At 44.9% G+C, this 26,778-nt stretch overlaps 2 protein-coding genes across 4 annotated transcripts in view; both read left to right on the forward strand.

Moving 5' to 3' along the window:
* LOC134844510 (cyclin-L1-like) overlaps positions 1-26,778 on the forward strand; it is a 213,885-nt gene that overhangs the window by 173,167 nt on the left and 13,940 nt on the right. Inside the window, exons 2-6 of one of the 2 annotated variants that reach the window (XM_063861222.1) lie at positions 24,294-24,562; positions 24,678-24,752; positions 24,828-24,937; positions 25,292-25,412; positions 25,929-25,990. In XM_063861222.1, the coding sequence (XP_063717292.1) occupies positions 24,305-24,562; positions 24,678-24,752; positions 24,828-24,937; positions 25,292-25,412; positions 25,929-25,990 (626 nt within the window). In that variant the 5' untranslated portion in view covers positions 24,294-24,304. Of the gene's footprint in view, positions 1-24,288; positions 24,563-24,677; positions 24,753-24,827; positions 24,938-25,291; positions 25,413-25,928; positions 25,991-26,778 lie in introns of those variants that run through there. The other variant, XM_063861221.1, reaches the window with a different exon arrangement.
* The window catches only part of LOC134844511 (ectonucleotide pyrophosphatase/phosphodiesterase family member 5-like), a 232,724-nt gene that overhangs the window by 173,166 nt on the left and 32,780 nt on the right, over positions 1-26,778 (forward strand). The gene's annotated exons all lie outside the window — the stretch shown is intronic.

Raw genomic sequence — 26,778 nt, forward strand, 5'->3', positions numbered from 1 at the left:
AGCAGCTGCAGGCTCAAGGCCGGAGTCACAAATGGAGGTGGATAAGGCTCCTAGGTCAAAGGGACGATTCAACTTAGACCGCGCGGCTCAAGAGCACATAAACGAGGGACTCGAAGTGTGGATACCAACCGAGTCAGTGTCCTCCGTGCGTGGTTTGGAGACGCAACCGAAACGCCCACTGATGGACGTGGCACTGCCGGTGATACCCCCAGCTCAACCCCGAGCAGCAGTCAGGTGAGCGGGAGCTCGTCGCGTCTCAAGGAATTAAACGAGAGGCTACAGCTGAAAAACCGTGAAAGTCCAACTAGAGTGGAGCGACCCCCGACTTGGAGGGAGCAGCCGGTCAGGAATTTGGTGATCGCAAGCTATAAGAAGATTACGGGTGGCAGATATCACAGGCACAACCGCATGGATTGGAACACGGCGCAACGGGCGAGAAGGGATTGTTTCCATGACGCGGCTTGGGCTGAATACTATACACAGCCACGAATACCTGAGGGTGCAGTTCACCTGATTGTAGGGGACAGCCTGATACGGGTGCTGACCCGGATCCAGTCGCACTGGCAGACTGGAATCTTGAGTTTCTCTGGAGCCGCAACGCCGCAGATGTTGACATCACTCGAGATGCTGGGGATGGCAAGAATGTATACAGTGACTCTAATAATGACGTGTCCAGAGGTGAGTCAAGGAAAGTGATGAGGCTACATGATAAAATGAGCTGCATTCTGGAAGAGTTGCGGATTCAAATGGATCCCGCCATACTCAAAATTTGCACCATCCCTTATAACATGAAGGCCGACCAACATGCGATGGAAATGATCGAGAGAGTGCGGAAACTGAACGAAATAATCAGGCAAATACATCAGAGGAGTGTCCTTCCCGTCAGATTGTTGGACGTAGCAGACCTGATGGAGCGATCCTTCTCGGAGGATGCGTCTTCAGATGGAGTCCATTTTGACAGACCTAGGGGTGTGGAGTGGTTGAACAATGTTTTCTAGAGGCACACAAGTGCGCTGGAGACAGATCTGCTTGAAACGGCCCAGTTCACTTTCGGTCCACCCCCAACACCCCCTTTCTTTGCCACAAGACCCCTGTCCAGTCGCCTGGGAGCGAGAGTCGACTCAAGAGACAGCTCGAGGAGCAGCCGGACCAGATTACCGGGTTCCACGCCGATGGAAGCCGAGGAAGCAGAGTCATCGACGCCCCAAAATTCAGTGGTATCCTCAGTAGTGATGGTAGATAGCAAAAGAGTGGAGAGACCAGCGGAGACAAGCCGAACGCGATACCTGGAGAAGATAAAGGAGTTGGACCTGGAGCATCTGGAGTGTAGACAGGAGTTGGCGGAGGCCATGGGGCTCAAGCACGTGTCACACGAGGACTTGAGCCGACACCATTGCGTGGATTGGTTAAAGGCCCACGAAACGCATTTCTCAAGAGCAAGAATAATGCAGACGGCTGATCTGACTGGGATCCCCGTGAAATCAGTCATGGGACCGATCAATTACAGGCCACTCAAGTTGCTGAGGAGTCCAGGACTCATAGTGGAGCCCCCCAAGCACCGAAAAAGTATTGCGAGAATCAGATTGGCAACTCCCGCGCAGTTGAGGGTAGTAGATAAGCTACTGGAACCGAAAGAGATGGAACTACCAGACACCGCCTACGAGTGTTCAAAATTAGCGGACGACCCAAGATATGGAAAATCCTGCGGGAGCGCCCAGTTGACCAAGACACTGGCAGTATACGATAGAGCGGATCCGGCGGCCGCAATATGATCATCGTGGCGGGCTCGGATTTCGAGGGAACGTCTCCCAAGTTGTTCTGTCCGGAAACTCTGGTATACTCGCTGCCAGGTGCGGAGTTGAACCAGATGTTGACTCTGGTGGTAGCGATGAAGTCAGAGATGCCTTGTGAGCCAGAGCTACTGCTATTTGCAGTAATGAACGATCACCTGCATGCGGCTGGACTTCTAGAGCAGTTGAAAGGCGATACGCCTATGCCAAAGAAAAACTGGGAGGCCATCCAGACGTTGTTTGCCGCGATGAACGAGGTGCAGGAAAATGTCAATTCTCGATTCGGACCTAAAACGAGAGTGGTATTTACGACGTCCCCTGGATACGCGAGCATGCCTCCTGCTCAGCAGTTTGTGTATGCCATTTTGGTCCTAATAGCCGAAGGGAACGCATGGCGGATTCTGATGGCAGCTCCCAATCGGGAGCTGGAGCCCACGAACTTGAGACTTCGGAAGTCGGAACTGGCAGCGGCATGGGCGGACGTGTCCCACGTATTATGGGGATTCTATGAATTGGCAGACACTCTCATTGTATTGGATGAGGTCCTCTTACTTGAGATCTCGAATCTCGCTCGGCAACTGAAGTTCAGCCCGGTAATAGGGGATGACCACCCAATAATAAGTCACCTGACAGCCAGCCTATGGTTCCGAGGTATGAACTTGACCATCACGAGCTCCACCAGCAAATCGAGGGGACCAAGTAACGAAAGAAAGAATGTGGCTGCGGACAAAAAAATAACTGGAAGCGATGGTATATCGACTAACACAAGAGAGAGGCAGGTGGCCGTTTCTAACCCCAAGGCTAGAGAATGCTACGGATAAGACGAGGGAGAGTGCCCCACCTCTCGTGAAGCAGATCTGGGAATTTCTTGAGGGACAGTTGGAGATAGCCGAGAGTAGGGAGATGACGGTGGGGAGATTCGTCACGGCAGCGAACGAGTTCACCATTGGAGGATTATGGAGGGAGCATGCAAAAGGTGAGTTGAGGACGAGGAAAGATCACGAGATCCTGAAATTCTTGAGACCTTGTTGGGAAAAGAAATACATGGCTGGAGTGTTTTATGCGAACAAGACCATTTTAGGGCCTTTGTGCAAAAGCTGTTGAATGTGCCCATAAGCCTATTGCTGGCCCTATACTTGGTTTACCCAAGGTACCTATTTAACATGGGTCCAGCGTACATGTTCAGCCGGGGAGTAGAGACACTTCGAATTGACGGATATCTGACACTGGTGCTCCTGACTCATGGCGAACTGGTGTCGTTTCATCGGTTAATGAAATATGGGGAGCCCCTGTCAATAGGAAAGACTCACTCAAGCAAAGACACCTACTCGTACAAGTGCGCTGCCTGACTGAAGACGTTGCTAGTGGAGTATCTTCTGATGCAAAACCGACACATGAGCGGCGAGGAAAAGAATCCAAAGACGAGAGATGAATTATAGGGAGGCGAATGGTGGTATCCCTCTGCTGACCGATCTATGTCTGGCAATGAGATCTGACCCAGCGGGAATGATCAGGGGACTAGAGGAGGTCGTGACTTGTATTTACGGACCAGCGGTTACGTGTGCCTTTCCGGATCCTCTAGTGGCGGCATACCGCAATTCAGTGGTACACGTGAGCCTAATAAGCGTGTTGGATGGGACGGCGTTGAACTGGTGTCGACAAGAAGTGCTGAGGGCACGAATGAGTAATACAGTGCTCTTTGGGAAGGTGAAAGATCCCGAGTTGGTAGTGTTCAATTTCCGGGTGCAACTGCAATGTAGGATGGGGGAAAGCGTGAAGGCCCCATTGAGACTTATCCCAAGTTCTGGAATCTGAATCCCCTGACGGCGGACGGAAGAGAAATCCTGAGAATCCCCGCGTGGAAAATGAGCTTCGAGTTGGTGAAGAGGGAGCTAGAGGCGACACTAGAGAAGGAAATCCTGCCCGCCACCGTTCCTGAGTTCCCAATGGTCAGGAGAATGACCCTGGGGATGAATAGCCCACTGGTGGTCCCATCCCTGTTCGCAAGAGCTACGGTAGAAAAGCAGCAAAGGGAGTTCACCGATGGCTGGGACCCCTTGTTCATTGGATATACAGCAGCAGTCTACTTCCATACTTGTGATATCAAGATAAACTCGTGAACGACTCAAGCGAAAAAAAATGAGAGGATCAATGCCTCCAAAATTCGAGGTTCGGGACATCTTGAGAACGCTCGATCAAGCGAATTTGGAGAACATGTTACCGGTATGGAATGATGGTAGGATGATCGTAGAAGAAGGGCACATCGCACTGAAAGACGAGATGAAGTTTGCCACAAAAAAATACCGGGCGCCTTGCGGATTAGAGCGAGTGGAAATGGAACAAGAAGAGAAAGAGCTGGATGCAGCAGGTTTGTTATATGTGGCTCTGACAGAATACAAGAAGCAAGACCCAGCGAAACCCTCACCCCTATCAGTAGGCACCCCTGGGGACAAGAGAAGTGGTCCCGTAGAAGACCGATTTAGAGAGATACCCGAGAGAAGGCGAGCCGAGTCAAAGCGGAAAGCATGGATTAACTCTCATTGAAACAGGAGAGGAAATGGAAGTGGGGAATACGCCTGAGCCGAAACCAGCTGAGGAGGAGTTCACCGCCCATGAACTACTGCAGTACCTGAGCGGAGATGATTGGGCGGACACGGCCACGCCACCTCTGACCTCATCCCCTCGGAAAAACCTGGAATTACCCTTGACCGGCGAAACTTCCAACATGGGAATGATACTCTTGAGTACAGAAGAGAGTAAGAAGAACACCTTCGAAGGGAATAAGAGCATGTTTCTGGGGACGCTGGATGAAAAAGCTTGGCGGGAATTCTTGAGTGAATGTAATCAAGAGACGAAGAGTGAGTCCACACTAGATAACTTCAAGGAAGAACTGTGGAATTTGGCTGAGTATTTCTATTTCTAACGTTGCTCCAGTCAGAGTGCGGTCACTCCGTTTGGATTTATGACCCGTTGATTTTAATCCCGCCATGAGAATGGGCGGCACCATTGCTACATCCGTTAACATTCTGTCTGTGCCAGGCAATCGATCATCACCTTGTCCCAAATCCATGACTTCGTCGACTCGTTTTATTTTCGCTGAGTTGACAGCCTTTATCGATATTTCCGAATCCACCTTCGTCTTTCCCGCTCTCCTTGGCATCATTTTGCTGCCTAGTTTCAGCTTCATCTCATTGATCTTATCAATCACCAATTTCGATCGCATCGTTCTTTTCCTAGTTCTCGACAGATCTTCTCCTTTATCCTCTTGCGGTGTCATCTTAATAGGAGAGTTTGGTTGACTTTCGTCAGTGGCTGAGTCGATCAACAATTCACTCAATCTCCCTTCACACTCGTCGAGTTTGTCAAGGACTTCCCGCATCAGTGGTCGGTTGAGACCTATTTTCAAAATGGACTGGGTTCCGTAGTTCTGAACCACTGTCCAGCCTTCTTCTATGAAGGCCACTCTGTCCAATCTACATCCCGTCCTATTTTCATGGTCTCGGTGATGTACCTCCCACTCTTCTCCGGGTAATGTTCCCAAGAAGGGTACTCTGGCAGCGCCTTCTATCCTTCTTCTCGTTGGTGATTCCATGAGGATTCTTTGTTCATTGTCTTTAGTATTGCCCGGAGAGCTGCTCTCCGGCAAATTCCGTTTCATTTCCGCAAAAACTGACGGAGGTTCCAGCGTCGAAGTACCTTCGTTTACTGGTTCAGTCGTTTTCAACGCGTCTGCGTTGTTTTCAAAGTCACTGAGGAAATTGAAATCCAGGCTGGATATTCCTCCTGTCGATGCTTTATCGTCCTCCTTCTCTGCTTGATCATGATCCTCTTGCATAGACTCTTCCGATCGACGGCTTCCTCCCTGCCCATCATCTCCTCCTGATGTATCTCTCGAATTTGAGGGTCCTTGTCTTTCAGTCTTGGCCCCTTCCGGCAATTTCTGTATGATTAGCCTGCCGGCTGATTTATCTTCCTCCTCTCCATGGACCACTTTGATTTCCTCATAGCCGAAGGCGGCCAGGAAGGTTCTCGTCTGCAACGTTCCTCCCACTGTTAACTCCTGTTTCACACTGGTCAAAATCAGGGAGGCCTCAGGTAATTCGGCTCTTCCTCTCATCCTCATAGGCGCTAGGTTTAATTCCGTCCATTCAGTGTCAAACGCTCCAGGCTTCGGAGTCGCGGCGTTGCCTATGCGCCTCCTCTTGGCTTGATCCGTATAAGCAAATCGCGTATACTGTAACACTGCGGCATTCCTGCCCACAAAACACGGATCCATCGTTTCCGATAATTTCGCTACCCTCCTTTCAACGGTCTCAAACACTCTCAACCTAGGAGTTTGCACTACGGAGACTGCTCCGAGCAACATTCTTTTTATCAGAGGGAAGATGGATCAACCCTTTTCCCCCAACTCCTAGCTTCTCATCGTCGTAAAGTGAATTCAGATGTTAAATAAATTCAATACAGGACATAACCGGGAAGCTAAAAATTATATAAAACAGTTTCAGTTCAAATCCCGAGACCCCTCCGGATTCCTGAATCCGGGGAAATAACGCCCTTATCTTCCTCCCGGAAGGCTGTTTGTCTACCCTTCACCGTTGTTTTTAACGGCCTTGCAACGATTGTAGCGACACAATTGTAACATTCGCCCGGAAGATACATATCGACGGATAACAAAACTAAGTCTTAAGACGACTGGCTAGCGTCTAAACAGAGCTTTGCATGTTTTTCACCGTCTCTACCAAGCCAGTACTTTTCGGTGGTCTTTCTTACATCAGGCTGACAAAAACGTTACTGTTCTCCGGCTTCGACCAGAACGCTCAAATTAACTAGATTACATGCAAAAATAGTGAGCTCATGGCTGGGTCTCAGTATCCCCAGACCACGAGGTCACTCCTAAAAACAGGGCTACTACTTATTATATTACTATTGTTTTTGTTCAGTAGATAAAAATCATCATCTCCATCGAAGATGGATCAACCCTTTCCCCTCTACTCCTAGCACCTCATCCTTGTCAAAACTAATCAAAATATCAGTTAAATTCAAGTCAGGACATGACAGGATGCTAAAATTCAATATAAGTTCATAAAAGTCCACGTCCCGAGACCCTTCCGGATTCTTGAATCCGGTGAATCAAGCTTCTTAATATCCAGTTCACAATAACTCGGAAGGCTGGGTTTTACCCTTCACCGTTGCTCGCAACGGCCTTGCAACTATTGTAACAGCACAATAGTTGCAACTCGGAACGTCCTCTGCTGTTCGGTAGTTCGTTGTTGTTTTTTTTTAGTCTCGATTTCGTACTGTTCGTAATCGCAGATAAAGTTGTTCTGTTCCTTTCTGCTATTTTAGCTAAAATGGCCGTCTCTGACGTTTCTCAGAAATATGACGTCATAATTCGAATTTTTAAAAATTAGAATTCCAGAATCTTCTAGCCTTCACCGTTTGGCTAATCGTTCAAATAACGTCCTTATCCGTTCTAAATCGCCAACTCGGAAGGCTTGCTGCTAAAACACCGAATTCTGCAGAGACCGCATTTTGGCCATTCTGGTCGAATGTCACATACTCCGCGGACAGTCCGGTCAATGTCCTCATTGAATCGCGCAATGTTCTAAGTGGTTACAGTGTCATCGAACAGAATTTACAAAATGCACGAAATTACTTTTACCTACGTCACATCGACTCACTGCAGAATATAAATGGCATCATCCTACATCACTATAGCCTTCAAATTCTTTCATTAATCTGCACATTGAGGATATGACTTAAGATAAAACATATTTTCTGACTTCCAGTGTCAATATCCCGATTGAAACTTTTTCTCCTAGATTTAAAAGGTGTTGGCTTGCAGGACAGTCCTGCCAACCAACAAGCTAAAATTATCCTACTATGCTCCTTCCCTTCGGAAATCTTGCTTGTTTATTGTCCTGAATATTAAAACTAAGGAACTTTGTGGTTAGAAAGAACAATGCAACAACCTCCCTCCTCAAGAAGTTACTCAAGTTTTTCATGTCACCACAAAGTGATCAGCCTTCCTAAGTTATTAAAAACAATCATGCAGGCTGGAATATTTAAATATACTCTTCCCTCAAGCCTTTCTAAATAAATAATAAGTGAGTGTCTCTAAAGCCACTTCAACTAAAACCAAAATGCAAATTTATAAATGCAACAATTTCCAAACTCAACTCAAATGTTTCAGTTTTCAATTACAACTTGGTTGCTTGGTTTCTCACTTGAGTTTTTCACACACATAAAACAATTCTGAGTTTTAACTTTTCTTCATCATCCCTTTGTTCTCTTCTTTTTTCGTCGTTTAGAAGTTCTAAAACTTCTAAATTCTTCTAATTTTCTTTCTTGTTGCCTCTTGTTTTCTCGACCATTCATCAATGCTCCATTTCCTCCTCCTGTGACGCTGACTCTGCACTCTCGGTCTCCGTGTCTTGTAGCACGTCATTGACTATCCTGACGCTGTTGGAAGCCGTCCTCCAACACTTCTGCTCTTCCACCCTCTGTTTACAGCAAGGTAGGGGATCCACGTTTGATTCTCTGTTTCTACAGAAGCTGTTGTGGAGACACAACGTCACGTTTCTCTCCAAATCTTCTTTCAGCATCTCTGCCTTCTCATTTCCACTACGCTCGCTCGTCCTGGAAATTCTTTTCACAGCGGTGGTCACTGCATTCCGATGGGTCACGAAAGCTCGCTTGAAAGCTCCTGCCCCAATGTCCAGCTGATATTCACTGTACACTCTGCCATGTTTCGACATATGCTTTTTCGCATACTCGTACAACCATGCAGTCATGTTAGCTCTGAACCATGGCATCAATCGTTTTCTTGCCCATATCTTCTTCACTTCCATCGGAATGTTTAGAACTTTGCACATTGTCTCAAAAAGATCTAAATCTTTTAGACAATCTAATTTCTGCAATTGTTCTCTCGTCGGTGCTTCCTGTCTATTATTTTCTCTCACATGAGCTTCCAGCCATCGTATCGCCATCATAACTCCCACTATCACGATTGTTATGGGCTGTGATGAATCTGGTAAACCCATGGAGAGCAGCTCTCCAGAGTCCCAGATCAACACCAGATTACTACGCTTGGGATACCACCAGGTCTGCAGCAAGCAGTGGCAAGGAAACTCGTCATGTGTCAACATGATGCTCCTCCAATTCCGTTTTCCCGAAGCTTCCAGCAATGGTTCCACTTCCATCATCACTCGGTGGATTTCATCATTCTCATCTACTGCATTGTAATCTGTGACAGTTGATCCTCTCTGTTTCTGTTTTTCAAAGTCACTGAAGTTCCCGCTCACATATCCCATGAATTTCTTTCCTAGTATTGACTCCAACTCTTCTTTGGTTCTTTCTGGAACTGCTGAGAAAATCTTACACAGTAACTCGTAAGACTTTTCAGACATTCTTGCCAACCTCACGCACTTCGGCACTGAAAAAGCTTGATCCACGATCGTTCTTGTGCTCTTCACGTCCACAGCCACGAAATGTACAGGGTATCTGCTCTTGCACATTGGAGCCAACGTTGAACCCACCAAATATCGTGCTCCTGATGGTCTACAATAAGTTTCGCTGTGTCTGATGTTCATCTCCGTTTCGATTGCTTCCCTCCATTTTCCTATATACTTCTGCTCAGTCTGCAGAACTCCTGGGAATACCTCTACGCTGATGGCTGTGACCATCTCATGTTTCTGTTCTAGATTCAATAGTGACTCTAAAGAACCAAACATGCTGTAGAATCCTAGTGCTGTCACTAGATTCACATCGGTTCCTCCATGGCAATCTGCTATCAGTTCCGTTTCCGTTCTTGCTTTCATCACTACATTTCCAAACAATACCGTCAACTGCTTGTGTTGTTTCTCCAGGGTTTTCACACAGTCTAGACTTCCACAAACGTGACCCTCTAGTCCACAGACTTCCGCCAGACAGCTACCAGGTTTGACCCAGTCTTCTGGTCCCCAGCCAGGCAACTCCACTCTATCTTCTCCGTTGCTCTTAGAGGCTGTTATCATCACATTATATATGATGTTGAGGTCACGCAGGTTACAGTCCACATTCAGTTCCCTCTGTACGTCCTGTGTCGCCCGTAATATTGAGTCAGCGTTGGGACTAGGACACCACGATGGCTTCATCAATTCCCACACTGCCATCAAGCTCGTTCTCAGTAATTCATCTGAGAACCCCAACCCAAATTCCACTCTCTTGTCGGATTTTGGCACTGAAGGTGCAGTCACCTCTTCTTCCAAGACCAATCCCAATTTGGCCTGTGGATTGTTAACGCTCTTAGTCGTCACAATTCTGGACGTCCAGAATCTTAGTAACACCGCCTGCTCATAATCAAAGAAGCAATCACGTATGTCTTCACTCAGGAAAGGATTGTATGCTATCCCTATAATCCCGGACACATAGCTATAGGACTTCTTCTTGATCGGTCCACAGTATTCACTGGATTTTGGCAATGCTCCCATAGATTCTTTAGTGAGCCTCAACTCCTTGTTTGAGAATCTCCTGATCTCGTCTATCTTTTTCATGGGTTCCAGTTCTTCAGGTTCTTTCATGTTCACCCTCATCGGTTTACTTTGCTGCATATCCAGCATTGCTAGTAAGAACATGGCTTTCGTTCGCTCATCGCCTTCCTTCAACATTTTAACACAAGTGCTTAATGCAGGTACTGAGATCTGCTCTATCAGGAATCGAATGAAACAGAGAGCGTCTCTCCGCTTTGCACACGCTACTGCTGCTCCCTCCTGGACTATCAGATCCCTCAGATTCGTCATAAGGAAAACTTTTTCCTCCTTTGATCTCTTCCTTTCTCCCGAATCATATTCTTCGCTAGTCAGTCCCATCATGCACCAGGCGAGCCTGAGTTGTAATTCTGTCCTTACGTAAGGTACTGCCACGAGAGCATGTATTCTTGGCGTAGTCCTCATTTCCTCTTCGAAATACCTCAATACTACTGCTTTCCATGGAAGGCTCACCAACTGCTCGATCGTCTCCGCCTGTACGTCAGACGACGCCAAAGTTCCGTACGCCTTCTGCTTGAAGGTGGTGCCTTGCAACATTGTTTCCAGATAACCCTCCATGGCTTTTTCCTCTTCCAGGGCCATTACATGCCCTCTAGCCGAGTTTCGGTATTCCAACATCTCCATGTATCCACCGGTGGGTTCATCTATCGACACTGTCTCAGACACTGTCAGTCTGTTGTATTCCACTGGTGTTAGTTGTCCTGCAACACTTCCCTTTCCATGATTCATTGGAGATGGCTTGAAGTCCCTCATTTTACTCTCTCCACATTGACTGAGTATTTCCATTTCTAAAGTCGCTCCAGTCAGAGTGCGGTCACTCCTTTTGGATTTATAACCGGTTGACTTTAACCCCGCCATGAGAATGGGTGGCACCATCGCTATATCAGTTAATATTCTATCTGTGCCAGACAATTGGTAATCACCTTGCCCCAAATCCATGACTTCCTCTACTCGTTTTCTTTTCGCTGAGTTACCAGCTTTCATCGATATTTCCGAATCCACTTTCGTCTTTCCAATCCTCCTCGGCATCACTCTGCTGCCTAACTTCATTTTCATCGCATTGATTTTATCAATCACCATTTTCGATCGCATCGTTCCTCTCCTGGTCCTTGACAGGTACACCACCTCTCCTTCATTGTCCTGCGGTGTCATCTTGATGGGAGAATTCGCTTCACTCTCATCAGTGGCTGAGTCGATCAATAACTCACTCAGTCTCCCTTCACACTCATCAAGCTTGTCAAGTACTTCTCTCACCAAGGGTTGATTGAGACCTGTTTTGAGAATGGACTGGGTCCCATAGCTCTGAATCACAGTCCAGACTTCTTCCATGAACGCCACTCTGTCCAGCTTACATCCCGTCCTACTCTCGTGGTCTCGGTGATGTACTTCCCATTCTTCTTCGGGTAGCGTTCCCAAGAAAGGTACTCTGGCTGAGGCCTCTATTCTTCTCCTCCGAGGTGATTCCATGAGGATTCTCTGATCGTTATTTCTTGTATTGCCAGGAGAGCTGCTCTCCGGCAAATTCCGTTTCATCTCCTCAAAGGCTGACGGAGGTTCCAGTGTCGAGATGCCTTCATCCGCTGGCTCAGTCGTTTCCAACGTGTCTGCATTATTCTCAAGATCACTGAAGATATTGAAATCCAGGCTGGATGTTCCTCCTGTCGATGCCCTGTCGTCCTCCCCACCAGCTTGATCTTGTTGCATGGGTTCTTCCGTCTGACGGTTTCCACCCTGTCCGTCATCTCCTTCTGACTTGTCCCCATTCGAGTTCGATGGTCCTTGTTTGTCATCATCAGCTTCTTCCTGGAATCTCGGTATGAGCAATGTACCGGCTGATTTATCTTCCTCTTCTCCATGGACCACTTTAGTTTCTTCGCAGCCGAAGGGTGCTAGGAAAATTCTCGTCTGCAATATTCCCGCAACTTTCATCTCTTTTCTCACACTAGTCAGGATTACTGAGGCTTCAGGCAATTCAGTCCTGCCTCTCATCCTCATTGGAGCTGAGCCTAGTCGTCTCCATTCCTCATCAAATCCTTCAGGCTTGGGAGTAGCGGCGCTGCTTATTCGCCTTCTCGTCGCTTGATCCGTGTACGCAAATCGTGTTTACTGTAACACGGCGGCATTTCTCCCCACGAAGTATGGATCCATCGTCGCCGAGAAATTCCCTACTCTCCTTTCATTGGTTTCGAATGCTCTCAACCTAGGAGTTTGTACTACGGAGACTGCTCCGAGCAACATCCTTCTTATCAGAGGGAATTCGGGGATTGCTTCGGGTAGCTTCTTGTAATCGCCCCAGTCCTTCGTCTCTTCTCTCACCTTGTGATACGCTGCTGTGAGACGAGGCACTCTGGTCATTTCGCCATTCGTTTTGTCATAGGGCCTCAGATTCCAAAGCTTTGGAAACACCTCGATGTGCCCTCTTTCTACTTCTCCCATGCGGTCACAGAAGTGATCGTCAAAATTGATGACCGTCATCTCTGGCTCCGATATTTTCGCAAATAACAGATCTTCACTCATGAGCTCTCGCAATGCGTGCTGCTCACACCAGTTCAGTGTACTACCGTCCACTGCCGATATGAGGTTCAGGTGCAACACCGACCTCCTATATGCTTCCACTTTAACGTCAGGGAACGCAAAGGTGACTGCTGGTCCATAGATCACTGTCACGAACTCCGTGACTCCTCTGATCAGTGCCAAGGGATCGATTCTCATAGCTAAGCTCAAATCTGTTAACAGCGGCATGCCTCCAACATGTCGTCTAACATCTTCCTCTCTCTCAATTGTCTCGTCTTCTCCGGTTCCAAAGCGATTTTGCTGCAAGAGATACTGGATAAGAGTGTGTCTCAGGTCTCTTATTTTGTTCCACGAGTCTGTGGATTTCTTCATATCCAGATTCCTCACTCTCTCTTTCATCTGCTCTGGACAACGTGCCAGTTTCATCAGCCCTCCCAAGTTTCCGTGGGTTATTGCGATCAACGTCAAAAGTCCATCTAGTCGCAGGTTCTGTATTCCATCCGTAAGCAGTATCACCGGTCCTTTCACGAAATTCTCCGCTCCAAATGTTACAAACAGGGCTATTAATTCCACTATCGATACTTTCACTACCGCTTGGAGGAATTCCTTTATCAAGTAGTGCGAGACTTTCGGGTAGACTTTTGCCAAGAAGGACGCGGTCCATCCGGCTCCCAATCCTTCTAGCATGCTGTCTGTCCTTTCAAATCCCTCCTGTCCTTTCACTTCCTGGGTCCAGAAGGTTTCCAGAGTAATCTGACACATTCTGTTCACGAACTCAGCTGTCTTTTCTCCGGCATTTTCCGCCAGGTTCACCTCCTTCAACAAGTAGGCGTATATCTTAGTGATCATTACTGGGCCTTGCTGAAAAGCATCTGCACCCAATGCCGCTACTCTCGGATTCAGGTGTAGCCACTGGTTTGCTTCCGGCTTGGTTCTCAGCACCATCGCTTCCAGATGAGCTCTCGTCTCCAGTGAATTCTTTCTTCTCGTGTCTTCACTCGCCACTTCCATTGCTCGGAACCACAAGTCGTTGGACATTGCCGTAATCACTCGATGGTCGTCATCTATTCCTGGTTTCAGTTTGAGTTGCCGACTGAAGTTGGACAGTTCCAACCCCAGCACTTCGTCCAACACCAACATGTGTAGCGCGTGGTCCTTGAACCCTCTCATCGCGTTTGAGATATCTGACCATACTGCAGGCAGTTCAGCCTTAAGTGGCCTCAGGTTCTCCATTTCTATCATGCGATTCGGGGCTGATATGATCACATCATATTTTCCCTCCGAAAGTAAGGCTACCATTGCATACACAAATTTCAGTCCATCCGGGAGATATGCATATCCCGGAGACAACGCAAATACTACTCTCAACGCCACTTTGTTGAATGTTCCCTCCTTTGTCGCGTCTACCACTTCACCCATTGACTCCAGGATGTCTTTTATCGCGGGCCATACTGCGTTTTCTGCTGTTGCAGGATCTCTGAGCCTGCTCAGAAAACCTCTACTGTGTAGATGGTCATTGATGCCAGCAAACACAATCGTTATCGGGTTCATCTCTGTCTGCCTCTGTACCCCTATAGCCAATGACACTGATTGCAATAGGTCTAGGTCAACTGCGGCCAGCATTATGACGTCCGGCCAAAACAAAGACTTAGAGGTGTACACGAACTCTGAATTCGCTACTACCATGATCTTGGCCTTTCTCATTTCTGCTTTGTCGTAGGCTGCGAAGATGCTCTCATCTTTCTTTATTGCTGTCAATCCGCCATATCTCTGGGCATCAACATCTTGGTTCACTTGTTTTGGGTATACTCTCTCCTTCACATGACTAGGTGGTGTCGTCAGTTGCTTGAATATCTTCACATGTTGTCCAATTGGCGCTCTCGCCGTCAGGAATCTTCCTGGCCTTTCCTCACGATTCCTCTCCTCATGGTTCAATCTGACATCCTGCAACGGTCTTGCATTCACAGGTCCCATTGTGTTATTGGAGGGCAGTCCTTCCAAGTCAGCAAATCTTAAGGCTGTCGTGGAGCTGAAATTTATGCTAGCGGCTATCAACCAGTCTACGCCGGTTATTGAGTATAATCTGCTGACGGATAGCGTCGCTCCATTTAGCATCCTCCTTGCATCTTCGATGAAGCTTACTTTCTGCAGGTCCAGCTTCATCAGTTCTTCTTTGTATATGTGCCAGGGAGACGGCATGGGTCTAGACCATAACAATGAGCCTCTGTTCGGTCTCTCTTCTCGACTGCTACTCGTTGTCTCCGATCTAGTGTCTGATCTGGACGTGCCTGCTACTCCTTCGTTTGGTTGGTTGACGGGTCCTATCCTTCTCCTAGGATGAATTGTCCTCCTCGTCGGTGCTTCCCCAACCGATCCTGCACGTCAGTTCTTCGACTTGATTCGCTGGAGCTTTGTTGCCGGTAATTTATTGCGGCTGGGACTGTACCCAAACGCGTTTCCAGGTTAGGAGGCACAAAGGTAGTGATCACCGTATCATTCACCGTTCCCTCTTCCTTCAGTACTCCTGTGTCAGAGAGTTCTGCTTCTAACTCGTCCAACCGTTCTTGGAAGACTCGATTCAACCAAGCTTGTCCCTCGATGGTGTCGAAGTGGATGCCATCCGAAGTCAGTCTGGCTTGCTCCATGGCTCTCAATTCGTGTTCAATGTCCATAAGGATCATTCTTCCGGCATTTCGATTTGCTAGGTTTCTTATGATGTTGTTCCATCTCATGACTCCCTCGTTGTGCCTTCTTCCTGATGCTGTCAGGTTTCTTGCGTTCATTGGCACCGTGCAAACGGTCAGTACCGCGCAACCGAACTTCTGCCAGAGAGTGGTGAACAAACACACCATCATTGATTCCCACTGTGCTTCCTGCTCGTCTGATCCTCTGGAGATATCATTCGTCCCAACTAATATCATCACACTGGGTATCCTCCCGGGATTCATCAGCTCCACCATCCGGTATAATTGGGCAATTGTCGCGCCTCCAAAGGCCATCACCGTGGTGACCCATGAGGTCCTCAAATTCGTTAGCACTCGGACTAAGCTGTCTCCCAATATCAGGTGAGATGTCCCGAGTGGTGGTTGCTGCAGGTTCACAGCCGGGCTCCAGGTAGCTCGATTGAAGCAGGCTCTCGGATCTGTCTCCGGAACTCCCGTGAAATTATACTTTAATTGATTATTCTTCTGCACGTCCATCACACGAGACACTTTCTTCGCTGGCATCTTCCTTACTTTTCTCTCTGTGATCTTCGAACTCCCCCTGAGTGGCGTCACGTCACTTATCCCTTGTCTGATTATTGTCTGGGAGAGTTGTACTCTGCCCGTATCGTCAATCGTTCCATAGGGTGCAGTCACCCCGGAACCTGGTGCATTCTTGTTAGCGACCAATCGTCCAGCGGTCTCTATCAGTTTTCTCACTGTCTGTTCTACGACGGGATCACCCAAGGTGTCACTAGGATCCGGGATTGTTACTCGGTTCGTCTCTGCTGGAAGCCGTGTCTCCGTTGTTTGACTCATTTCTCGAGGTGTCAAGAGCTCCATCGGGGACTGCCCACGAGGAATATCCCTTGCAGGTATCACTTTCTCAATGGACGTCGTCAACGCCACCTGCTCCGATCGCTCTTTGTATTCCTGCCTTAAGCGTTCGATCTCTTGACCCTGCTTTTTGTTGCAGTCTTCAAACAACTTTCTCCACATGTCCCGGTCTTCCTCCATCGCCAGCATGGTCTTCGTCATATCGTCTAACTCCTTCTTCGTACTTCTCAACTGATCGTTCATCTCGTCCAGATCTTGTATGGTTTGGTTCGTCTGAACCTTCTGTGTTACTTTCGCCCCTTTTGGTGGCACAGCTACTCTCAGTGGTGAACCAGACGAGGTCGCCTCGCTGTTCATCTCCCGATGCATTCTCGTCAGCCCAGGTTTGGGCTTGGAGGGCATTGGCATCTCACCTGGTTGGTAAGTCCTAGAACTTCCCAACCCAGGCTCATTCGCCAAGTCACTCCCTGAGAGAGCCCCGTTTCTCCACCTCATCACTCTCATGTTCGGGCGGTCTAGTACTCCTCTTTCTCCATATGCTGCCATCAACAGGACTTCCGTGGGGCGGTCCCCACGGTTGTCGTGCCCCAAGATGTTAATCAGGGCGGTCAGCAACATGACCACCTCTGGGTCCTCCAGAGCGAAGTCTCGTTCGATCAGCCGACGATAGATCGCATCTACCATCGGTCCTACATATGCCTCTGCCAGGTCCATCAATTCATCCAGGTTGAAATTATCCATACTGTTCTTCTCCAAATTTAATTTGATTTCGATTTCAAGTTTTGACTCAAGTGAGCAATTAAATGATCAATCAGGATCTAGAAAAGAAATCACGAATGTCACACTTGTCAATTTCACCCTAACATACATCGTTAAAATCTGCTTAAAGACAGTTCAGATAAAAAGATATTTATCCTAAAATTTATTAAAATCAATTGGTTTCTAAAATTTTGGAATTCGACCTAAGATTGGACAGTCCAAACTTTGGATCTATTCCCAAGATCGTCATTTAGTTGTTCATGGTCACTAACCCCTACTTACCCATGATCTTAATAACCTAACACATAACATAACCTAACATAACACACATATCACATATTACATGCAACTTGGTCTTTCTTGTCGAATCTTTTCCTCTGCCTTGCCTGTGCCTGCTGAGTGTTTCGTCTACACAAGTCGTTCAACTCCTGTTGGCGTCTGATCACATCCCTTACGTAGACCTGTGGGGATGTTTTCTTTCCCTCATACTCTGGGTAGAAGAATGTCAAGGGTAAAGATTTCTCGTGTCCCGTCAGCATCATGTGTGGACTGACTCCAGTGGTGGAGTGTTGCGTGCTATTATAAGCTCCCATCACCTGTGGAAGGTATCTGTCCCAATCGGTCATATACCTGGAACAGTATACTCTCAGCATCGATACTAACGTCCTATTCTGTCTTTCCACTAAGCCATTCGTCTGAGGGTGGTATGTCGTGGAGTGAGCCTGAGCGACCTGTGACCGTCTCATAAGCTCTTTCGTAAGCTCGCCTACGAAAGCCGTTCCATTGTCCGATTGAAACGTCATTGGACATCCGTGTCTTGCTATCCACGTATTGATCAGGTGGTCGCATGTCTCTTCCGCTGAGGCAGTTATGCAGGGCACGGCCTCTGCATACTTCGTGAAGTGATCTATCATGACCAAGACTTGGTTGTAACCTGAAACCGTCCCCTTTTTATCGGACCGGGTTCGCTTGATCCAATCCACAAAAGGATCGGTCATCGTTTTTCTTTGCTTTTCAGGTATGAATTTCCTAGAGCTATTACCTCGTTTTGGTATCCTTGACTTGTCTAAACTCATTCTTTATTTGTCACTTTCCTATGCCTACTCTTGACTCAATTGTTAGAGACCTTATAGTTTCATTAACAATAATAATGACACAACACAATAAATTTCACCAGATTCTATTAAATAGTGACCACGAATCCCTGTATGTTGTCAGAGTACAGTTTGTATAAAATTTATTCACACTAGCCGATTATCGGTCCAAAGATCTGGAAACTAGCACAATATGATGTTATCAGTCAATTTAAAAGATAGTGTACTCACTACCCAATCAAGCTCAGTTTAGGTTGATTTAAAATCAAAAAACAAAAAAATATATATATTGACACAATATGAATGTATATATAAAAAAAACGTATGTGTCTTGTACTCTTAGTCAGTCGCAGTACAATAGTCGAACCTGTCTTTTAAAGAAAAAGCTTTCCCTGCTTGGTGCTGCACCAAACAGACAAAACTTTGAAGGCAGTGATTTTCTCAAGTGGGCGTCTATTGCACCCACCGAGTACTGTGTTACCTATCTGCCTTCGGACTGCCCGAGCTAGACCTACTAAAGTCCTCAGGGCAGTCACTTTTCCCAAAAACGTATTATGTCCAATCCACACCAATGAACCACGTTCTCTTTAATTTAGACTTAGTGTCGCGAATATCCGAGTTTGGACTTGTTTTGTATTAGTCTTGTTCTTATCGAAAGGCAAGTTACCAGCGCAGTCACTGATACCTATCCTGTGTATTAATAACCTAATACCTCTCGCTTTTTAGTTTTTCTTTCGTTCACCTAAGTCCTTAATAAAATGATACCCCTCCGGATTGGCACAAATAGGACCCTTCCGGACTGTCAGAATATAGACCCCTCCGGATTGGGACCCCTCCGAGTTAGTTAATAGTAGACCCCTCCGGATTTGGACCCCTCCGAATTAGCGACTATAAGACCCTTCCGGATTCGGACCCCTCCGGTTTTGTGGAAAGTAGACCCCTCCGGATTCGGACCCCTCTGACTTCGGAGCCCTTAGCTCTGTCAAAGTAGCTTTTTGTAGTTTTCTTTATTTCAGCTTATACCCCTCCGGATACGTTCTGCGTTGCTCTTATGCTGTTTGAATTAACTGGGAAGGGTATAGGATCCTTTCCTAGACCCCTCCGGATTGAAGTTAAGGCACCTATTTGACAATTCACACTAACGGTGAAGGGTCTTATCACTTGCCTAATTTCGACTCTATTATGGTTGTCTTGTGCCTTCAGCCCTCCCTTTTTGTCTAGAACTGTCTTAAGTTACTTAGTTCAATCGCTATCAACTTTTGGTAGGGGTATAAGGGTTTTTTAGAAAAATTTATAAAACGTGAAGGGTGTACCCCTCCGGATTTGTGTAATTTGCTAAAAACAATCTGAAAAAATTTTCTCGCTCGCTTTTCCGAAAAATTTCTGATCCTATTAGTAAGCTCAGCTAATTTCTGATCTATTGGTACCAAGATCAACTCGATATGATCAGTAGTTCCAAAGTTATTAACCAAAACGTCTTTTTTCCGAACTCAAAAAATTTTCTCTCTTATAGGTTCCGCCTAACTTTTTCCGCAAATCTGGTCCTTTCGACCTAAAATTTATTGATCCGAGCTCAGAAGGCCTATACTCTTCTAGTTCAATGCAAAAGACCCGATCTAAAACGCTATTGTAGAAAAAATTTGCGAAAAACTATGCTACCTGGACCCCTCCGGATTGATGAATCCACCAAATCAAACACGTTATGTTCGATTTCTCTGCAACCCGGAAGGCTTTCGGGTAGCGGATTCTAAGACTTGTAGATTCACTAGTGGACGTTGTCCGAACAACTATTTTTACTGTCCTACCTCAAAATTTTCAAAAAATTTTCCAAATTTTTAGTGTTTCTTACTATCAAAAATTGGGAAAATTTGGTTTTTGGTACCAAACTAGTTCCAACCACTTCCGAACTAAAGTTAACCGGTTCTACTTATTACAGTAGTGCAGTTACGATGTAACACACTAACTTAGCGCTTTTTTCCGTTTCAAAAAATATCGATATCTCAAAAATCGCGACTTGTGGGGGGATCAAAATATCGCTATTTTGACCCTAAAAACCGGTCTGTTTTCGTTGTTTTTCACTGAAAAATGATATAAGACTATTAATATAGGCTATATAAGTAATAATATTAGTAATACTATACCCCTCCGGGTTTGTTTAATCTCCGAATTAAGGTGCTTAACTCGGATATTCGCAGTTCGGTGAAGGGTCACTACAGTGCAGCACTGTCGAGCCCCCCACAGATTACTATCTTACTTTTTGTACCAAAAGGGATACAAAACTTGTTAACGATACCCAACAGTCGATTGTAGTTGTCGTTGAGCCTCTTCCTGTTGTTCCCTGTACTGCTTGCCGGATCGGTCTTCACCCCGGACCCTTCCGAATTGAGCGCAAATCAGCTGACCCTTCCGGATTGGGCGCAATTTATCATTAACGTGCTTAAATGCTCAAATAACCCTACAGTACAAGCCCCACAAACGGGCTACAAAAATGATCTTAACGATCCTGACTGATATAAATGCCTGTAACAACAATATATCTATCAACAACAAACGGGGGGGTTGAATCACATCTTGTCTGGGGGGATGATTTCTACTGATTTTTTACTTTTTTACTGTTTTTGGTTTTTTCGGTTATTTTTTATGTTTTTTGTTTTTCTTGGATACTATACTATTTTTTGTTTGGTTTTGCTTATATCTTTAAGTGTTTTTGGTCACAAACCACTCAGGGGATGAGGGGTTCGCGATTCCCCCCACCCTTCCTGGTTCGTGAATTTTCGGTCTTAACTAGGTTAAAAAACTATTCACGGCAATCCGGAAGGCTTCCGCGTTCCGAACTACCCTTCCGCCCCGGCGGTTTAGGCCTAATAAGGGCGTTAATGTGAGCATCCACTCGGCGCGGAATGCTCGTTAACGGTTCTGCCGGTCATGATGTTAAAAAAGAATAACACCCAGGAGCGCCATAAAAACATACATGTAACATTCGCCCGGAAGATACATATCGACGGATAACAAAACTAAGTCTTAAGACGACTGGCTAGCGTCTAAACAGAGCTTTGCATGTTTTTCACCGTCTCTACCAAGCCAGTACTTTTCGGTGGTCTTTCTTACATCAGGCTGACAAAAACGTTACTGTTCTCCGGCTTCGACCAGAACGCTCAAATTAACTAGATTACATGCAAAAATAGTGAGCTCATGGCTGGGTCTCAGTATCCCCAGACCACGAGGTCACTCCTAAAAACAGGGCTACTACTTATTATATTACTATTGTTTTTGTTCAGTAGATAAAAATCATCATCTCCATCGAAGATGGATCAACCCTTTCCCCTCTACTCCTAGCACCTCATCCTTGTCAAAACTAATCAAAATATCAGTTAAATTCAAGTCAGGACATGACAGGATGCTAAAATTCAATATAAGTTCATAAAAGTCCACGTCCCGAGACCCTTCCGGATTCTTGAATCCGGTGAATCAAGCTTCTTAATATCCAGTTCACAATAACTCGGAAGGCTGGGTTTTACCCTTCACCGTTGCTCGCAACGGCCTTGCAACTATTGTAACAGCACAATAGTTGCAACTCGGAACGTCCTCTGCTGTTCGGTAGTTCGTTGTTGTTTTTTTTAGTCTCGATTTCGTACTGTTCGTAATCGCAGATAAAGTTGTTCTGTTCCTTTCTGCTATTTTAGCTAAAATGGCCGTCTCTGACGTTTCTCAGAAATATGACGTCATAATTCGAATTTTTAAAAATTAGAATTCCAGAATCTTCTAGCCTTCACCGTTTGGCTAATCGTTCAAATAACGTCCTTATCCGTTCTAAATCGCCAACTCGGAAGGCTTGCTGCTAAAATACCGAATTCTGCAGAGACCGCATTTTGGCCATTCTGGTCGAATGTCACAAATCATTGCAACTCGGAGCGGTCTCTGTTAACTCTGCTTTTTGCGATTCTGATCTTCGATTTTTTCGTAGTTATCTTCGTCGCAACTATTGTTGTTCTGATTTTCTTCTGGTTTTCTTCCAAAATGGCGGTTTTTGTCGTTTCTCAGAAGTTCGACTTCTCAGTTCGAATTTTTAAAATTTCAAAATACCAGAATATCTTGACCTTAACCGTTTGACTAATCGTCCCCATAACGTCACTAATCTCTCAAAACTGTCAATTCGGAAAGTTAGCTGCTATCTATTCGAAATCGCCGAATCTGCATTTTTGTCCATACTGGTCGAATGTCACACCAGACTTCAGCTCACTATTTTGCATGTAACTAAGTTAATTTGCGCGATCTGGCCGATAGCCTTGAATAGTAACGACTTTGTCTACCCGATGTTAATGGACCACACATTGAACTGGCTTTGGTAGAGACGGTTAAAATATGAAGCCAGTCGTTTTAAAATCTAGCTTTCCGTTGGTATAAACTTCCAGGCGAATGTTACACCGGCTACCATAAAATAAAAATCGTTTTGTCAAACCATGTTTTAGCGGCATTCTGGTCGAATGGAAATTTTTCCACCCTCGTTTCGATCGTGTTTTTCAGCATAAGCGTTTAACGTCAAAATGGTATTTGCTCGGAGAGTTCGACTGCTTTTCTAGCGGAATAACACATGGAGACGGTGAAAACCACATAGGATTTGGTCTTGATTAGGGTTTAATTTCCGTCGTTGTGTATAGAGAGTTGCAAAAAGTTCGGACAGACAGAATTAATTAAAAAGAGCAATCGTAACATTTTGACAGATTTTTGCATGCAATTTCTTTTTTCATACAACCTTGAGACACAAAATCGGACTGAAAAACTAGATTTTGCATGCAAAATATTGCCAAAATAGGTCAATTGCTCTTTTTAATTAATTTTGTCTGTCCGAACTTTTTGCTACTAACTATACTTCCGGCGAGTGTCACAACTAAGTTGCTACTTTTTTTGTCTAAAAACGTAAATTTTCAGTTAGCAATATGAATAGTATTCTTCCTGATGAGCCAATAGAAATGAAGAAATGAACTGGGAGCAGTCCCATCAGAAGTATTTCTGAGAATCCACAACAACAACAACAACATACCTCATACGCTAAATGAAACATTGCAAACTTTGATATCAGATTTTAGTCAATTGGACAGTGAAGAGCAGAAGTACAACCTTGAGACACAAAATCGGACTGAAAAACTAGATTTTGCATGCAAAATATTGCCAAAATAGGTCAATTGCTCTTTTTAATTAATTTTGTCTGTCCGAACTTTTTGCTACTAACTATACTTCCGGCGAGTGTCACAACTAAGTTGCTACTTTTTTTGTCTAAAAACGTAAATTTTCAGTTAGCAATATGAATAGTATTCTTCCTGATGAGCCAATAGAAATGAAGAAATGAACTGGGAGCAGTCCCATCAGAAGTATTTCTGAGAATCCACAACAACAACAACAACATACCTCATACGCTAAATGAAACATTGCAAACTTTGATATCAGATTTTAGTCAATTGGACAGTGAAGAGCAGAAGTTGAGCAAACAAGTTTCTGAAGCTGAGTGTTCGCTTGACCACTCGAGTTCTGATGAAAATAAAGCAGTGACTTGTAATGGAACAGATCTGGACAGTTTCGGCAATGGCATGGTTGAAGATACCACAAGTGAGCGGTCCAGACGTTTGAGAGCGCAATTGCAAGCTATGCATGCTGAAAGGGATAAGATAAGGTTGCAGAACCGGCTTATTCTCTGTCGTTTGATGCTCATTAATCAAGGCATACAGGAAATCAAGAAGGACTTGAGCTCACCCGCTGAAGACGATGAACATAATAATCAAACTCAGATTAGCGAGGCACAAACTCCTAGTGGGGGATTATCAGTTGTTGATGAATACACAAGGAATTACGATGTTGCGGGAGCCGTCGAAGACTGTCATGCGTACGAAACGTTGAATATAGCTAACTACCAATCACTTCTTTCTAATTTCAATAAAACGAATGAGTTTGATTAAATTTTTTAAGTTTTTTTTGTGCAATAAATTTTTGATTATAAGTAAAATATTTTACCTATGCTTTGGTTTGCTTAAGTTTGAAATTTTCTAATCTTTTCTAATCGTTCAACCTTTTTTTTAGACATTTTTATGTCGGCAAGTATTATTTCAACCGGAACTACCACCCTTACAGTATCTCAAAAGATGGACTCTGTAGCCCTTGTTTCAAAGAAAGATTGGGGCTATTCGAGGGTTGAACTGTACCTGGACAATGTCATTTTAACTAATGACAAAATATCCCCAAGTCCATCTGAAAAAGACGGATTGGACTCCATGTCTGAATATGACTTGAGATACATTGGATGCGAACTGATTCAAACGGCAGGAATTCTTCTCAAGCTACCCCAAGTGAGAAAAGAGTCACATGCTTTCAAGACCATTGATTATTAATATTGATAAAAATCATTTAGATACATTTAGCAATTTATCATAAAAGTCATCACATATTTCTGTGTGTTTTCAGGTTGCGATGGCTACTGCGCAAGTGTTGTTTCAAAGATTTTACTACTTCAAATCCTTCGTCAACAATCCAATGGAGGTCTGCAACTAGCTGTTATGCTTATCTGCATTTCCCTTTAATTGTACTAGTTGATGTAATTCATAGTTTACTTAGATCTTCGCAATGGCTTCGCTCGTTCTGGCCTCCAAGATAGAGGAAGCAATCAGACGCAACCGAGACATTATAAATGTTTTCCATTACCTCAAACACAAAAGAGCCAACCTGTAAGTTATCATTTAAATACTCAACTGGCAACCTATTGTTCTTCGAAATGACGATTTAATCTTTCAAGCAATTTTTTGTAGCCTGACTCATTCATGTAGCCTGTAACATTCAGCTAAAATCATAATTCAAAGAATACTATTATAAGACATTGTCTACGTGTAAGTAGAATGTTGAAACATTCTATCATGTTGGAGGTATGATGGGAAAGTAGGTCAGTTTTTGTTGATTTTGCGCCTCAGTCTGCAAAATCTCAAAGTAGCAAGAAGAAAGATCAGATGTTGGGTTGTGCCTGGCTGTTGTTTTGTTTCGTTGTGTTGGATGTTGTTTCACACTTGTGTGACGTGTATTTTCAGTCCTCCAGAGCCTTTGATGCTGGATGGAAACTATCAATACATTAAGAACCAGGTTATTAAAGCTGAGAGGAAACTGCTGAGGGAGCTGGGCTTCTGTGTGCACGTAAAACACCCCCACAAGGTAAACAACTCTGTTTCTGCTAAACATATTCCCGGCATCTACTATCTTCAAAAGACCTCCCATAAGCTATGTCCAGTGGGGGCGTTTTGTGGGCATAGTTTTGGGGCGTTTTCTGAACTTGAATTTGTATAAAGATTCGTTTCAGTCGCTGTTTTTTTTAGATCAAAGGGTTTCTTTTAAAATCATCAAAGTGAGGAAAAAATACAAAAGTACGCTTTGTTTTCGATTATCCCCTTGAAACCTGGTTTTATCAGAGAGTTCCGAGGTTGCTAAATGTCAAACTGTGTGGCTATATTCAAAACAGGTTGTCTAGAGAATTTATTTTTACTGGAGGGTATTGCCGTTGTCTTTGGCTTTGTAGCTTACATCTCCAGACAATTGATTGAACCAGTTCTTTTTTTGGGGGTGGGGGGGGGGGTGGGTGATTGTTGAGGGTAATGACGTGCTTTGAGGTATTAGATGCCGCGTGTGTTTGAGTGAATAGTGGGTTGAAGCAGCGTGTCTGTGTATTTTCAGCTGATCACCTGTGTCCTCCAGGCGCTAGGGTGCCAGAGGAGGCGTGTCCTACAGACTGCTTGGTAAGTAATCATTCAATCAATCTTCTGAAATTATTACGGACTTCATTGTTTTGGTTGATCGAAATGACATTAAGGCAGAGCCGCACCTTTATTCCATAACCACCAATGATCTAATCAAAAAACCAATAGCCTCTTTCTATTTTACCTCGTAGGGTTTTTTGTAACCTGCTTTTTTACCTCTTTTTTTTCTATTATTTAGCGGAAATGCTAGTTTTTCATGTTCTTTTTTTGCTCTGTGTACACGCCCAGAATTTTTCGAAAAAGAGGGAAATTTGGAAAATTTTGGGAAGGATGCCTTCTGCTGAAATTTATTCTGTCGTTTTTGATACTGTTTCGGCTGATGCTCAAAGACTATAGCGGAAGACAAACTTTTTTTTTTCAGTTGAAACTTCGAAAATAAAAGTTTAGTTTCAATCACATGTTGCGTCCATTAAATTTAGTCACGTGTTATTGCAATTAAAATTATACTCAACAATAGTGTCAATAGAAAAGATTTAAATGATTCCTCGAACCGCGTCGATTTTTTAAGAAATCACCCTTGCGATAAGCAAGGGTATTGCAATCGGGTACTAGACTTTTTCTCCCAAAACTAACTTTGTTCACAGAATAGTCAAAGTTAGAAATGGTTAATTTAGCTTCAGTGCATAAAGAGTTCAAATTTCTTTGCGTCTTTGGCGCACTTGGTCTGAAGGGAACGAATGCGCCTCGGACTGCAAAATTTTGAGTTTGAATCTGACAGGACCTGTTTTTTTTACGGGAAATAATCCATTAAAAAAAACGGTCGGATT

This window comes from Symsagittifera roscoffensis, chromosome 4 (genome assembly GCF_963678635.1).
Source record: "Symsagittifera roscoffensis chromosome 4, txSymRosc1.1, whole genome shotgun sequence".
Lineage (NCBI taxonomy): Eukaryota > Metazoa > Xenacoelomorpha > Acoela > Convolutidae > Symsagittifera > Symsagittifera roscoffensis.